This window comes from Mytilus edulis, chromosome 14 (genome assembly GCF_963676685.1).
Source record: "Mytilus edulis chromosome 14, xbMytEdul2.2, whole genome shotgun sequence".
In the NCBI taxonomy this organism is placed as follows: domain Eukaryota; kingdom Metazoa; phylum Mollusca; class Bivalvia; order Mytilida; family Mytilidae; genus Mytilus; species Mytilus edulis.
In genome coordinates this window covers 46862075-46880045 of record NC_092357.1, presented here as the reverse complement: position 1 = coordinate 46880045, position 17971 = coordinate 46862075, and the positions used below count along the sequence as shown (strand labels likewise).

Here is a 17971-nt window from a genome sequence, read left to right as displayed (position 1 = left end):
TGCTTAATTTTTCACGCTGTTTGCGTCAGTTTCGTCTCCATTGCTTCTATATAGTCTTTTGTTTGTTTGTTTTGTTTGTTTTTTTATTTTTATTTTCTTTAAAAGATCAACTTTGTCGGGTATCATATATACATATATATAATATGATATTTTGTTACATAATGTTTTATTCATTAATATATCCCCTGTCTATCCTAGGCCTCTAGTTTGACAGTATGTATACTATTCCCAAGTCCTCCTAGTTTTAGTACAACAATAACGCACTATTCAGGACAAGTACTCTATATGAAAAAAAAAGTCGCGGTATTGAAATTCAATATTAAAATCATATTTCTTAATATTTAATTTGAAAAGCTTTTTATGTATTTTATCCATTATTGTCACAGTCTGTTATGTAACTGAGCGTAAAGCTCGAATGGCTGCCCGAATTGTCCTATGACATGCACGCGGTGAGACGCCATTTTTTTGCCTGCATTATTTACATTTTGAATTATGATACAACAAGATACAATGAATAAATTGATATAAAACTGTCTTCATTTTTAGTGTTCATTAATCAAGAAAATTGAAAATTACGTAACACGACAAAAATATTCATATTTATGCAGAAAGTACACTGCGCCTGCATCGACCGTTAATAATTGTATTATGGAGATTTACAGCGTGATATAAAGTATGATACACATTTTCTATTCTTAAAAACCGTAAGGTTTGGTTTGGTTTAGTGGTTGAATATTCATTGATTTGCAACCCTGTATCTCCATCAATTATATTGACAGAGCGGATTGAAGAAAAAAGCCGAGCGTAGCGATGTGACTTTTTGACGATTTTACGTTAAAACATATATGACCAAAGAAGACTGTGTTATACAATGCATTTTAAAAATATAATTATCAGACCAGAACTCACTGATATTCTAGTTATTTGTCTGAATAATCTAAACTGAATGTTGGTTAATAAAGAAAAAGTAGAAAACATACATAATTGCGCCGGCATACGGTGATATGAGACGATGTCCTCCTACAGTCGTATTGTGTTTTGATCACAATTGTATTGACCCTCGGCTATGCAACGGTCCTATATAGCTGACAACTACCCAATACTACTGCTTCTCTGTTTGTGAAAGCACCTATTTTATAGCATTGCTAACGTTGAGAGTCTGTTATTTGAGTAAGGACTAGTCGAGTGGTAATTTATAATTGGTGCTCGCTTTCGTGACTGCATGTTTAACGTATGTTCCATGAGAAATTGGGATTGCTTGACTATCTAACAAACGATCGCACACAAAAAAGAAGCTCATCATGTTCAGCTCAGTTCGTGTCTGGTTTTTTTTCTATGTTTTAATGTAAGATTATCAAAATATACCAGAAAAAACAGTAAAACACAAAATATGAACCAAACATTCAGTTTGGTTCAATTACTTAACATCAAATATGTTCTTGCTTATTTTTTCCAACAAATAGACATTTGTTAATTCTTAATAAAATTAAGATTTTCTGATATATTTTGTCTTTTTGTTACCGACGTGACTACATAGAAAGTAATCATGAATAAACATTCATTGGTATTTTTCAACGTGTTGTATTTCAATTGTTATATATTGCTTATAGTGTCAACCATTAAGGTATAGTGAAGCTCTAGCAATGTTTCTAGTATATGGTTGACCGAAACAATATTTTGGGGATGTTTCCATACCCTAGGCCATTTGGTAGCTTACTTACTATATATATATATCCTACAGAACATACATGTAAATAAGGGATACGCCAACTGAAGATTAAGCAATTTTTTAATCGCGATATAACAGGGTGTAGATGAGTTTTTTTGGAATAAAGAATGATGGAAAAAATAAATGAAGAATAGAGAAAAAATAATGCATAGGCAAAAATGATAAAGAATAGAGAATAAAGGGTGCTAAAAATAAATAATAATAGATTCTAAAACATAAAGAATAACTGCAAACATTACAGAACTGGGTAACGTATACTGATAACAGAAAAGAACACTGTCCAGAATACAATTATCAAGTAATTACAGAATCGCCTTAATTTTTAAAGATAAAGAATAATAAGAAATGAAGACCCCCCTCCCCCTCTTTCCATATCCTACAAATATAGAAATAGGAGATAGGATAACAGAGAGACAACCACGATGATATAAGAAAAAGATAGACAGAAAACAACAACACCAACAGAAAAAGGAAGAACAGACAAACAAGAAATCAATAAAACAGTACAAAGAAAAGATTGAAAAAAATAATAAAACCCACAAAAAAACTCCGAGGTGCTCCGGAAGGTCAGCAGAACTGTTGATGTCCCACTCTTGCAACCGTCGTGTTACTCCTGTCTATAGCTATGTAAGGAAGAGAAGTGGTATGAATACCAATGAGACAAATATTACAACATATACCTATTCTTTAGGGAACGACCACTTAACTTCCAGAGTGTGGGGGGGGAGGGGTACAGTTTTGTTCCAAACAAAATATTATGATCCCCAATTTGATGAAAACAAATATTCTTATCAAGCAGATGATAAAAAAATGTTTTCTGATTGCAAATTCCCCCATACCTTATAGTGTAAAATTTTGAAGAAAAACAAATCTTATTGATCGCGTTGAAAAAGTAAATAAGTTTGTTTGCACCACCTTGCGGGGAAAAAAACTTTTCTGACTAAGAAAAAAACCCATAACCCCCCTTCAAGTTAAATGGTTGCTCCCTTATATGTTTAGCTCTGACAGATAAGGGTGACTCAGACATCCGTATGATGCAAGGGAGAGAGGAACCAACAGTCTTCTATCCTACATAGTCCAAGTAAATCGTTCCCAATGGTGACTAAGGAGAGATATGATCACTTTGGTCATCTGTTCCTATCGATATATACCCTCATTTTCTAATGGCATTCAAAATTTCACCGACCTTCGTCCAAAATTGCCTCCATCATATGACCTACCTAATTGTATTTATTGGTATTTTTTCTCGTCCCGATCATGCAAGAAATATTGGCAACTGCACGTTAAGCGAATATCAAACAATTACTCAACACAATGAACAGGATTTAAATATAAAAAAAGAATATGTTGTTATTATTGCCAATGAGACAACTCTCCAAGAGACCAAAATGACACAGAAATTTAAAACAACTATAAGTCACCGTGCGGCCTTCAACAATAGACAACGCACATAACGCATAGTTAGCCATAAAAGGGCAAATGACAAATTTAAAACAATTCAAACGAGAAAACTAACGGCATAATTTATGTAAAAAAAGATGAAAGAAAAACAAATATGTAACACAGCAACGAACGACAGCCACTGCATTACAGGCTTCTTTCTGACTTATTACAGGCTCCTGACTTGGCAGGACATGTTTGTTTGTGAGCACTCATTCCTTCACATAATGTTGAACAGTGTCGTAACAGCACAACATATATAAGAACAAACTCAATTGGAAATGGCTTGATTCATCAGATTGACACGAAATACAAACATGGCTAGCATAAATACGTTCCAGACTGCGTTTTTCAAAAGCATGCAGACAGCGTTTTCCAAAACAAACGTTTCAAAATTTTACATCTGTCATTGTTAGGGAGCTACCATTTGATTTTTATGGGGGGGGCTAGGATGAAAAATTTTGTCCTGCATTTTTTTTTTAGCTGTAATCTCTGTCCTGCCATTTTATTTTTCACTCTGTTCGGTCCTGCCTTTTTTTTGTTTAGTTTATCCTGACTTTTTTTTACCTAAATTGTCGGGGTTTTTTTTGCAAAGTGTCTCATCCTGCCTTTTTTTTTTACTCAAAACTCCTGTCCTGCCTATTTCTTTCAAACCCCCCATAAAAATCAAATGGTAGCTCCCTTATGCATGTAAACATACTTTTGGTGCACAGCTTACGCATATAAAAATTGTGAAAAGTCGATTGCTCACGAATGTACAAAATATAATCTGGTATATTCATGTGTTATCGGAACAAAAATGTCCTGTACCAAAACTGAAAAATGGCAGTTGTTATCTTATAGTTTGTTTCTGTGTATTTTGCATTGTATTTTTTTTTTTGGTTGCACTTCAGTGTTTCTGTTGTTTCGTTGTTATTCTGGATCACATCCGCAATTATATTCATTGTATAGTTTATTTGATTGGATTTTTAGACATCCGTATTTTCCGGAAATACTCTGAACTTCTCCGTAGTTTCACTAGTGCTTACTTTCTCTTCCTCACCGGTCTATTGCAAATGGATGCCACGACAAAACTGCTCCTGCGGATATTGTGACAAATCACCGTCAAGTACGTTTCAAATCAATTATAAACTGTTAAATATATATACCGTTAATTCCGTTAACTTGGATTCCACGTTTATTCAACAATACGAACTGTAATTGTTTATTTCTATGAATTGAACTGAGAATTCTACTTTCGTTTTTGACTTGATATTATTATTGCATTGAACATTCATATATTTCTTTCGTACATATTGTAAAATATTGTATTTTTATTTCTTTCAGTTTACCAAACATTTCACACTCTGTAAACTCCTGTATTCTTTCTGGTGGAATTATAATCTACAAGCTTCACTCACAAGTTGTTATTCTTTATAATTTGCCGAGATTGCGATACAATCCCATGGTTATACTAGCTGAGTCAGGCTCAGCATAGTAAATTGACGACAACCTGTCTTTACATATCCAGACAAGGAACGACAACGTAGCAACTTACATACCTTTACACTGACAGTGGACTACATAGCTTGTGTATACTCGACAGCAAACTAACAACGTTGAGTCAACATGGATCCCAGTCATGAGGAACAACAAGAAGAGATACAGACCCCAGAGGGAAAGGTTCCAGATTTAGAACTATTACAAAATCCATCTAATACAATCCAGTCAGATGAAAATCCCGAGGCTAGGCGAGTTCGTGACCTCACGGAAAAAGGACAAGGAGCTTTCACCGAAAAACGTGACAAGTTCTGTCAGGAACTAGAGGCTCTCTGGGCAGACATTGAATCCCAGTTATTGGAAGTAACAGCGCCCCCTAACGATCTCCAGCAACTCCTAACAGTCCAGGACAAACTTGTTAAAGCCTGCAATAATTATCGTAGGCTCACAGATGAATACCTAGAATTTCTGAAAAGGACCAGAACATTGGAGAGTCAAAAAGAAATTGATGCATGTAAACTCTCTTTGGATTTACGTCTGTCCAAAGTTGAACTTGTTATGGAAAAACTACACGAGCATCGCCTCGCCCTAACAAAGGCCAAATCCACTAAAACAAAGACCTCAAAAGGTAAGAAAACCTCACGCAGTGGTAGCTCTAACGTGTCAGACATGTCAAGCCTAGCACGGAGAAAGCGTGCCAAGGCAGAGGCTGCCAAGTCTAAAATAGCCTTTGTAGAAAAACATGCCATTATCCTACAACAGGAAGCAATGTTAGAGGAACAAGCCCTGTTCAGACAAATTGAAATGGAACAGGAAGCAGCACACAAAAAGGCAAAAATGGAACAAGAAGTCGCTCAGGAGGCCGCACAGAGAACAGTTCAGTTAGAACAAGAAGCTATGCGCAGGAAGGCTCAAATGCAACAAGAAGCCGCACGAGTAAGCCGAGAAAAGGCCCAACTTAAAGCCAAATTTAACCTTCTCGAAGCACAGAGAGAAGCTGCAGCCGCAGAAGCCGAGGCTCGTATCCTGGAATACGATGATAGCCAAGCGTATAGCGATCTCCCTGACGAAAAGGAAGACCCGCTCCAGCGCGTGCAAGATTTCGTCAATAAACTTCCTGTATCAACTGTTGTAAAGGAAGTAACAGAACCTCAAAGGAAAAAACAAATTCCTGTTAAGATCGAGCTGAGTCACGACGCACCAGCGTTCGTGCCATCCGTGGCACAGAACTTGCTGTCACAGACATCTGCTGTCTTGCCTTCCAATTATAAGTCACCGGAAGTTACCTTTATCCCAGATCTGGGATTAGTAACCGGCATACAAAAACTAGGCCTTTCAGATGAGAGCCCTACTGAACATCAAAAACAGGGTGTTAAAGAAGCGATCCCTGTCTTACGCATAAAACAAGACTTTATAGAAGAGATCCCTGTTTCACACCAAAAACAAGGCGTAATAGAAGAGATCCCTGTTGCAAACCAGCAACAAATCAACCTTACATCAGAGATAACTAGATTCCTTTTACGCAAGGACTTGCTTTTCTCCCGATTAACAAGCTTTAACGATCGGGCAGAGTCCTTTCATACTTGGAAAGCAAGCTTCAAGAACGTGACTGATGAGTTACAAGTCTCTGACTCAGAACAGATCGATTTACTGATCAAGTGGCTCGGTCCAGAGTCTGCTAAACACGCCATTAGCATAAGAGCGTCGAACGCTAATAATCCTACCATAGGTATACAGAGATTATGGAAGAGGCTTGACGAGCGGTATGGCGCTCCAGAAATGTTGGAAGCCTCTCTCAAGAGTAAACTTGCAAAATTCCCTACCTTAACGAATAAGGACAACGCACGTCTCTACGAACTGTCTGACATTCTATCAGAAATAGAATATCACAAGGAAAATCCCAAGCTGGGATGTTTGCTAGCATATTTTGACTCCTCGTCCGGGATAAATCCTATTGTTGAAAAATTACCGTACGGACTCCAAGAAAAGTGGACCACAAGGGCTACAAGATACAAGGCCAAATATGACGTTGCCTTTCCACCTTTCACAGAATTCTCTGCCTACATCAGGGAAATAAGCAAAACAAAGAACGATCCTGGGTTCATCTTTGGGTCAAAAGCTACACCAAATACTAAAGGTGCTGCGCCAAGGTCTACGCCTTACCCTAGGACTAAAGTTGGTGCTCATAAAACAGCAGTTGGGCAGCAATCTGGAGACGCCAGCAAACAAGGTCTTTGTATTCTGCACAATACAAAGCATTCCTTAAATGAATGTCGAGCGTTCCGAGCCAAGTCAATAGAGGAGCGCAAAGGTCTTTTAAAAGAAAACAATGTATGTTACAAGTGTTGTGATTCTACCACACATAGAAGCCGGGATTGCAATGCAAGCATAAGTTGTAAAGATTGTGGAAGTAAACAACACACTACCGCACTTCACATCACTAGACCACAGCAACCAGCAAGTTCACAGTCTAGCTCGCCTAAGCAAGCCTACGGCGGGGAGCCTATAGAATCGGCTGAAACTAAGGCAACCTCAGTTAACTCTACCTGTACTGAGATCTGCAAAGATACATATAGTGGGAAATCTTGTGCTAAAATACTTCCTGTAAATGTTTATCACAAAGATAACCAGTACAAAGTTATTCGCATGTACGCCATCATTGATGACCAAAGCAACCGGTCACTAGCATCGCCCGAATTCTTTAATCTTTTCGACGTCAAAGATAAACCGGAAAACTATACTTTATCAACATGCTCCGGCAAAGTAGTCACTTCCGGCAAAAGAGGAAGAGGTTTCGTCATGGAATCAATCAATGGTAATGACAAGTTTGACCTTCCTGTACTGATTGAATGTGATCATATTCCCAATAATAGGGACGAAATACCTACTCCTGAAGTAACAATGCATCACCCTCATTTAAAAGAACTTAGAGGTAGCATTCCACAAATAGAGGAAAATTGCCAAATTCTTCTCTTAATTGGCAGAGACCTTATAGAGGCACACCATGTCCTCGATCAGCGCATAGGACCACCCAGAACTCCATATGCACAACAATTGAAACTTGGTTGGGTAGTGATAGGAGAGACCTGCATTAACAAGCAGCATGTTCCTCTTGAGTTAAATGTCAAAATAACCAACATTTTGCCTACAGGACAACCTTCAACCTTTCAACCATGCACAAGCAAGTTTGACATCCGGGAAAACTACACAGACCCTGTAACGAAAGACCTACAATCGCCACTCTTTGAAAAAACAAGGGACGATGACAAGCCTGGACAGTCATATGAGGATAAAATGTTCATGAAGCAGATGGACAACGAATTTGTAAGAGACTCGGAAGGAAGTTGGGTAGCACCGTTGCCGTTCCGAGTGCCAAGACAGCCATTACCCAGCAACAGACAACAAGCTCTTCATCGTGCTAATATGTTAGACATCAGTTTGAATAGAAACCCAGTTAAGCGGGAACACTTTCTTACCTTTATGAGTAAGATCCTAGACAATAATCATGCAGAGCTCGCTCCACCATTGCGCAAACATGAGGAGTGCTGGTATTTGCCATTGTTTGGAGTTTATCATCCGAAGAAACCCGATCAGATAAGAGGTGTGTTTGATTCTTCCGCCAAATGTAACGGAGTCTCACTCAACAGCGTCCTGCTTACAGGTCCAGACTTGACCAATGATCTCTTGGGAGTACTGCTGCGTTTCAGGAAAGAAATGATCGCAGTAACTGCAGACGTTCAACACATGTTTCACTGCTTTGTTGTCAGAAAAGACCACCGTAATTACCTGAGATTTTTATGGCATAAAGACAATGACCTACAGGAGAACCTTGTCGAATACCGCATGAGAGTTCATGTTTTCGGGAATAGTCCGTCACCTGCTGTTGCTACGCTTGGACTCAGAAAAGCAGCTCAAGCATCAGAAATAGAGTTTGGCAGTCATGTGACTAACTTTGTTACAAGAGACTTCTATGTTGACGACGGTCTAACGTCATGTCCTACTAAGGAGGAAGCTGTTAAGCTCATGAAGGACACACAGCAAGCATTAGCAAAATATGGAAACTTACGTCTTCACAAGTTTGCCTCTAATTGCGCGGAAGTTATGTCTGCATTTCATGCCAGTGATTTGGCTTCAAATCTTAAAGATTTAGACTTAGAATGCGACAGCAAACCCCTACAACGTAGTCTTGGTCTCAGCTGGGACGTAAACACTGATAACTTCTTATTTCAATTATCATCAGAAAACAAACCGATCACTCGGAGAGGAATTTTATCAACGATAAACAGTCTCTACGATCCTCTGGGATTTTTGGCTCCGGTGATTATACAAGGGAAACTCCTATTGAGGAAAATAGTATCAGAAACCGTCGATTGGGACCAACCTCTCACTGATGAGACAGCCGATGAGTGGAAATCTTGGAGAGATACTTTAATAGCTATCGAAACACTGCGCATTCCACGTACCTATGTGCCGTATCTCAGTAAAACTGCCGCAAAGGAGTTACATGTATTCTCCGATGCATCAGAAAAAGCTATAGCAGCTGTTGCATATCTACGCACGACCGACAGTAGTGGTGAGCCAAACATAGGTTTCATTCTTGGGAAAGCTAAAGTTGCACCAACAAGTGGTCATACTATTCCACGTCTTGAACTATCTGCTGCAGTATTAGCAGTCGAGATAACACAGACCATCATGGATAATTTAGATTTACATATAGATACCGTAAAATTCTACACAGACAGTAAAGTAGTCCTAGGCTACATAAGTAACGAGACAAGAAGGTTCTTCATCTATGTCGCCAATCGAGTGGAGAAAATAAGAAAATTTAGCTCTCCAAGTCAATGGAATTATGTACCAACTCACCGTAATCCCGCAGACTCGGGAACAAGGTCCGTACAAGCCCATGAAATTCACAGCAGCGAATGGTTATTAGGACCAAAACAACTTCTTTCCTCAGAACAGAAGAATTCTGAGGATATATACCAGCTAATAGATCCAGAAGAAGATGGAGAAATCCGTGCAACTGTTAATGTTGCAAAAACATTTTCCACACCTGAGCATAAAGGTATCGGAACTGATAGATTCAATCGATTCTCCAACTGGACATCACTTGTGCGAGCGATAGCCTTTTTGGAACGTTTCTCTCGTTTACACGGGTCAAAACAGGCATCATCAGTGACTTCTGTGGATAGTTTTTCAAATGCCGAAAATTTCATCTTAATATCTGCACAACAGGAAGTTTATGGAGATGAAATAGATTGTATAAAACGTCAGGAACAAATTAATAAGCGGAGCCCGATAGCTAACCTCAATCCGTTTTTGGATGAACGAGGACTATTACGAGTTGGAGGCCGTATTGTAAAATCGGACTTGAACCTCCGTGAAAAGAAACCATTGATCGTCCCTGGACGCAATCATGTAGCAACATTATTAGTTCGACACTACCACAACAAGATAAAACATCAAGGTCGCCATTTCACAGATGGAGCGATTCGATCCGCAGGATTTTGGATCGTAGGAGCAAAACGCTTAATCTCATCTATTATTCACAAATGTGTGACATGCCGCAAACTCAGAGGAAAAACTGAGTATCAAATCATGTCTGATTTGCCAGAGGACCGTCTTGAACCTTCACCTCCGTTTACTAACGTTGGAATAGACACCTTTGGACCCTGGACAATTGTTTCACGTAAAACACGTGGTGGATACGCCAACTCCAAACGTTGGGCAATTTTATTCACATGCTTAGTGACAAGAGCTATTCACATCGAATTAATCGAGGAAATGAGTTCTTCGGCCTTCATAAACGCCGTCAGGAGATTCGCCGCTATAAGAGGCCCAGTAAAGATTTTCCGATCTGACCGTGGAACAAACTTTATTGGAGCAATCGACGATTTAAAGATTGATTCAATCAACGTTGAAGATGGACCCTTCAAGAACTTTCTGTACAGTTCTGGTACAACTTGGATCTTCAATGCGCCGCATTCGTCCCACATGGGTGGAGCCTGGGAAAGAATGATTGGTATCACCAGAAGAATTCTTGATTCTATGCTTCTAAATGCAGCCGGAAGAAGCCTTACGCATGACGTGCTTAACACACTAATGGCAGAAGTTTCAGCAATAGTGAACTCTAGACCTCTGGTACCGGTATCAACAGATCCAGAGAATCCGTTAATATTAACTCCGGCTATGTTATTGACACAGAAAACTGACTACGTTTTCACTTCAGACCATCTTGGGGAATTCGACAAACGAGATCTCTGTCTTGCCGAATGGAGACGAGTACAGGCTCTGGCCAGTGTTTTCTGGTCCCGTTGGAGGAAGGAATACCTGCCGTTACTACAACAACGACGAAAATGGACCGAAGATCGCCGTGATCTCATCGAAGGAGACGTCATTCTTCTTAAGGACAAAAACATTTGCCGTACCCAATGGCCCGTTGGAATTATAGTGAACTCATTTAAAAGTTCAGACGAACATGTCCGAAAAGCAGAAGTGCGAGTTATCGTTAATGGAAAAGCCACAACCTACACACGCCCTATCGTGGACATGATTCTTCTCATAGAGAACACTCCTGTGTAAATATATGTATATATCTCTGGATTTATATAGTGACATTCATATGTGTTATATCTTATGGAATAATAGTGATATCAGGTAGATTTCAGACGGGGAGTATTCTGGATCACATCCGCAATTATATTCATTGTATAGTTTATTTGATTGGATTTTTAGACATCCGTATTTTCCGGAAATACTCTGAACTTCTCCGTAGTTTCACTAGCATAGTATTTACCTACCAAAACGTAGGAACCAATCATATCATATATTACAAAAAAGTCTGGTGCTGTACGTCCCATTGGTTGCTTGAATCATGTGATATAGCTACTGCTGCAGAGCATCTTTGTCGGCCATTGTTGCTTCACAAAGGGGTCACAACAATTCTATAGTTGATTTTATTTAATTATTAGAATATTTTTAGCAGGATTATGAGTAATTTAGTGAAAGTAAGTTAGCTTGCCAACTGAATGCAGCAAAAAGTGCTTTAACAGTGTGTCTTGCGGGTTTTCAACTCCATAACATCGACCCTCCCCCTTTAAAAAAAACATCGATGCCCAACCGAAGATGTGCGTACAATACTCGTCAATAGCTAGTCATACCTATTACAAAAGTAATTACTAATTATTAACCTTTGGAGGTTTCATATATACCCAGGTTTAATAAGGTCCCACGCTCCGCACGTGCATTCATATATGACAAACTATTTTTTTATAAAGTTACAAAAAAGTCGTTCTGGGCATAAACGAAAGCATACACTGGCATGACCTGATAACTTTAATCTTAGTCTTGAGTTGTGTACTTGACAAGAACTTGGGAACACTACATTAAAAAAACAACAAACAATGGAAATTTATTACAAATTAGGATTGGGGGGGGGGGGGGGGGGGGGGGGATTACTGATAAAAGAGAATAACCTAGATTCGGTAAGAGCTAAAAATTAATGAGCTTTCACAGTACAAGATGAATAATCTGCTACAACATGCAGTAAACAATTGTGGAAAATGTTTAAACATATTAAATTGAATATGATTTTTCAATTTGCAAAGAAATCCAGAATTTATCCTTCTAGCTAGTCCAGATTAAAAAATTCTTTCATACATTGGCAAAATACAACTTGACAACTTGTTACACTGACCGCTAACTTCTCAAACTATTGGTTCAAACATCTTCAGGAATAATATTCTGCAGAATAGTCTAGAAATAACTAATGTTCTGTAAGTACCAATTCTCGATACATTAGAATGGTTTAATGGTTGTATTTATTTACATGTATAAACAAGGCCATTGCCGCCAATGTGTGTTTTTTTAGACCCAACTTTAATATCATATATGTTTTATGCAAGCATGACAGGTGACAAAAAGTTTGTTTTTTTTAGTTTGTAAATAATTTATAAAAAAACATTTTTTTATTATTAGGCCAAAAAATATATATATTATGTCTGTTAAGGTTACATGCTTTAAAAAAAATTTAGGGTAGGTAAGTCGGTATTTCCATATTATTTTATATTTTCATTTTATTTTTTGTGACATGATTTTGAGTGTGCTGTTTTGTCTTGTCGTGGTTCGAGTTGGTCCTGGGCCGAGTTAACCCGTAATTTTGATGATTTGGATTATTTCCCTTTGTTATTGGATGTAAAAAAAATTGAGGAAAATGTTTACTTGGCAAGGCAGGGAAATACCTCCTAAGCAGTTGTCACACACAAATGCTTTTAAAAGAAATAAATAGATATAGATAGGTGTAAGAAGATATGGTATGAGTGCCAATGAGACAACTTTCCATCAAAGTCACAATTTGTAAAAGTAAACAATTACAGATTAAAGGTAGTTTCGACACAGAGACCTGGCTAACACTGAACAGCAAGCTATAAAGACATTCAAACTTGGAAACCTAATTATAAAAAACCAGAATCACTACTAAACCACATCAACAAACGACAACCAACCAACTAACATCAGGTTCCTGATTTGGAAAATAGAGTTTAAAAAAACATGACACGACCCTCCACTTCTCCCTATGGTGTATATAAAAAAGAAGATGTGTTATGATGGCCATAAATGAGACACCTTCCACAAGAGACATAGAAATTAACAGCTATAGGTCCTTGTATGGCTTTCAACAATGAGCAAGCCCATACCGTATATTCAGCTATAAAAGGATCAGAAATGACAAATGTAAAACCATTTAAACGAGAAAACAAACAGTCTAATTTATGTTTAAAAAAATGTTGAATGAAAAGAAAATATGTAACCCATTAACAAACGACAGCTCCTGCCTTGGTACTGGCACATACATAGTTACATACATAACATACATTTTGTCTCTATTTTTGGCTTTTATTCTGAAGTGCGGTTATCCTCTCGAAGTTATTGTCTTATATTTTATTAAACTAATACACAATGCTTACACATGACATCTATGTTGGGCATCACATATATGTACTAAATACTACTATCGACATATTGTCATTTTTTTTTAAAGTTTACATATTTTTACTGAAATTTTCTGAAGAAATCATAACATTCATTGACATTGAAATTTTATAAAATATTTTATCAATATTATTTTTTATATATATACTGCAACTGTGCTATTTGAGCAGTCAAATTGCATTGACCGTATATTCATATGTGGTATACAGTCAGTGCCTTTTTTATGACGTTGACAATGCGTTTCCGTAGAGTTTTATTTATGACGTCAATAAAACATACAGGTTCGCGGAAATTTGATGTCTTCTGCTCAAAATAAAGAAATGATGGTTTTTACCCTTAATACTTCATTTAGAACAGTTATAAGAGTTGCAGTATAAAGAATAACCATACATTGTCTCTAAATATAAAAGTTATTTGTATTGGCTCGAAACAGCTAGAAATGCTCGGCACAGCCTCGCTTTCTACCTGTTTCTAAGCCTTTTACAAATAACATTGATATTTCAAGACAATGTATGGTTATTCTATATATATTAACTAAAGTGGGAAGTGGGAAAAGGCAACAGTCAGGATTGAATACCTGCTTCTCAGCTTCATCTAATAAGCTTAAAATGAGTGCTACATTCCCCTTCCTTTTAAGATCATTTGTTTATTTGCATACACATGATAGTTGGGAAAATAGCAAATCTGGTTGAAATATTGTTTTTTTGTTAAAATGGGGTTTTTAACAATACTAAACATATAGACATTAGAGGAATTATAACACCACCATATCTATCTTTCCGCAATCATATCTTTTAATTTATTATAATCATGATAATGAAGTTTAAATATTTTGCATCAATCTGACTGAAAAAAGGGAACACTAAATTTCCAATGGGGTCCTGTCTAAATTCTAGTAATTCCTAACCCTTTGCTTAGGAGAAACAATTAACTGTGGTTTTCAAAGTTTTCTTAAAGTTTCATCAAGATCTAATGGGTTCTTTCTTGAATTCCTATCAGTTGAACAATAAAATGATGTACAGGTGCGTGTGCAGAGGAACATTTTCTGTATTTCATCTAAAAAAAACTTGTGCTTCTGTTTGATTAATTTTAATTTTATCTAAAGATCAGTTACTTGCATGTGTCCATGTATAATCAGTAATCAATTAAAAATTTAAACCCAAGTGCCTTTCTAAAAATATTATGAATCACACCTTACTAAGGCTTCATTCTAGTTCTTTATTTAGTAGATAGTGAAAAATGTCAGCAGCTTGGCTATGATAAGTTATTATGTGGCATATAACAAATGCTTAGTACCTTTTGGGGCGTAAGCTGAAATTATACACAGTAACATGTAGTAAGAAAATTTTCATTTTTAAATTTATTTTTTGTTTATTTGATAGGAAACTTTTGGAGTACACTCAACTAGACCAGAATTAGCATGTCCATCATCTTCAGTTTTGCAACAGTTGGAAGACAGAGGTAATTCATGAATAACATAAATTGTAGAAATATATGTCATGTATGTGCAGTATTTTTAATTGTTTTTTTTTATATTGATAGCATTACTATATATTTATTAAACTTGAAACAAAAAAGATAAACAATACATTTTCTGAGTAAAATCAGCACAAAAACTTATCTAACTGATACATGATATAAGGTTAACAAACATATCATCTTTCATTTATTTTAAATGGTTTTATTATTGCAAAAATCTTTACATTTTTTAAATGAAATTCATGTTGCTTCTAGGTAAAAAATATATTGTTAAAATGAATAAGTAAACTGTATAAATCAAAATTCATTGTAGAATGGAAAGTCAGCTTAAAGAAGAATCTAGAAATTGCCTCAAGAGCTGTGTATCTAGAAGGAAAATGTTCTGAATCTTTGGCCGCTGCTGACTTCACTTCACCAGAAACACCGTTTTTATTTCAGTTAGAGAAAACCATGTTAGATCTGTCATCACCCTCCCTTACTGATGGAGAGTTTTACTGCTCCTTCTTCAAGCTTGATGATGTTTACTACTGTAGATTTTTTGAAAGTGGAGTTCTTCAGGGATATTTCTTATCTGAGGGTATGCTTCATTATTGTTCATATCTACATGTACCATGTAAATTCATACACAGTGATCTACACAATCATGACAATTGTCCTTAGTTTTTTCCCATTGAGTTTTTTTTTACTTTGTTACATTGTTTTCATATTTGTAATAAGTCTATGTTATAACATTATTTGAGTAAGGTGTGCAATTAATCTAAAAAAATAAGGAATTAAACATTCCTTAAAGTATAAACTATTTATCATATGATTAATCATGGTTCTTAGCCATACAACTCATGATTATCATATTTTTCAGGTATTTATATTTTTGAAGGAAACTCAATTATATCAATTCTAGAGCAGTTTTCACTATCAACATTATACAATTAAATGCCTCTAAAAATGTTAACACATCATGCAGTTTTATAACAGGTCCTGTTAACATACCATGATTGTGAATAAGGAAATCTAGAAAAAAAACTAAATGGTGAATAAAACTTATGAATATCTTCTTTTTTTTTTACAAATTCTGCATAGCGTTAAGATAAATGTTTAATTAAAAGTCATCCAAACCCACCCAAGCAGAAAGTATTGATCTATTTTCTATATTAATATGCTCATATGCGCTGGTTATTTTAAAAGTATTTGTTTTGCTTTCCATATATATGTATGCTCATTAGCATTGATAATATTTTTTGAAAAGATCATGGAATACATATTATTGACATTGGTTTTATTTATATTGATGTTTTATATGATTACGGGATTTTTAATTAAAAGTCATCCAAACCCACCCAAGCAGAAAGTATTGATCTATTTTCTATATTAATATGCTCATATGCGCTGGTTATTTTAAAAGTATTTGTTTTGCTTTCCATATATATGTATGCTCATTAGCATTGATAATATTTTTTGAAAAGATCATGGAATACATATTATTGACATTGGTTTTATTTATATTGATGTTTTATATGATTACGGGATTTTTTATGGTGTTTCACCTCTTATTTTTTACGTGGCGAGGATCTTCAGCGGCCTCCACGTTTCACAGATTGTGATAGATTATGGACCATGTTTAATTAAAAGTCATCCAAACCCACCCAAGCAGAAAGTATTGATCTATTTTCTATATTAATATGCTCATATGCGCTGGTTATTTTAAAAGTATTTGTTTTGCTTTCCATATATATGTATGCTCATTAGCATTGATAATATTTTTTGAAAAGATCATGGAATACATATTATTGACATTGGTTTTATTTATATTGATGTTTTATATGATTACGGGATTTTTTATGGTGTTTCACCTCTTATTTTTTACGTGGCGAGGATCTTCAGCGGCCTCCACGTTTCACAGATTGTGATAGATTATGGACCATACACCGGATATTTAATACGTTGCTAAATATTAATCAGTTACAAGAAATGATCTGTAACAAGTATATTTATTTGTACTTGATTAGGGTTTATAACTTTCAGCTCGATTGTCTTGAACGTTTACAAGCTATTCTATTATTTTCCTTAACCATGATTCTCATTGGTTGTTTCCAACAGTCAGAAATCAATGTTTTATGATAGATCGTTCCAATTGCTTCACTGTTTGATAGAATATAGTAACACGCCTTTTTTCTTTTTCTAACCTGTGGTGAACTCTTTGTCTCGTTTCAGGCTTTATCTATGTCATCATTTCTATTATGTATGTATACAAGTTTGTGTATCTTTATTGTTTTGATATGCGTATTACTCGTATTTCTTATAAAAAGTTTTAGATACATTTTCATGATTTATCACGCCTTGTTAACTTTTCTTGTAAATTTTTGTGTCTTTTATACGCTATGACTGGTTTCCTTCTTAAAATGATTGAGAGTTCAGGGTCATTTTCTATCAAATTCCAATGTTTTATAATTGATCTTTTTAACTGTTTCACTGCTGGGTTATATTTAGTGATAAAGATTGTCGTTTTAACATCTGGTTTTTCAGTGTTAGTCAATAAATCATTTCGTTCTAAGTTTGAGGTAGATATAATCGCTTCATCGATTTCTGTTTGCTTATAATTTCTTTGTAATAATTTTTCTCTAAATGAATTAATGATCTTGGTACGTTCATATATATCGTTTGTGTTTCTTATATTACGGATAATCTCTCCTTTAATGAAGCCTTTGAATACGCTTTTAGGATGACAACTGTTTCTATCTAAGTATTGAAAAGTTTCTGTTGGTTTTCTGAAAGTCTTAAGATCTAGGATCCCAGAGTCCAAAAATCTTTTGCCTTTATATACTTCAGTATCTAAAAATGTAATTCTTTCCGACG

The 17971-nt window shown here is 36.0% G+C and overlaps 1 protein-coding gene across 1 annotated transcript; it reads left to right on the top strand.

Moving 5' to 3' along the window:
• The first annotated feature begins 4777 nt into the window (after positions 1-4777).
• LOC139504264 (uncharacterized) lies at positions 4778-11230 on the top strand. Its single transcript, XM_071294331.1, has one exon. The coding sequence runs from the start codon at positions 4778-4780 to the stop codon at positions 11228-11230; it is 6453 nt and encodes a 2150-aa protein (XP_071150432.1).
• The last annotated feature ends 6741 nt before the right edge of the window (positions 11231-17971 follow it).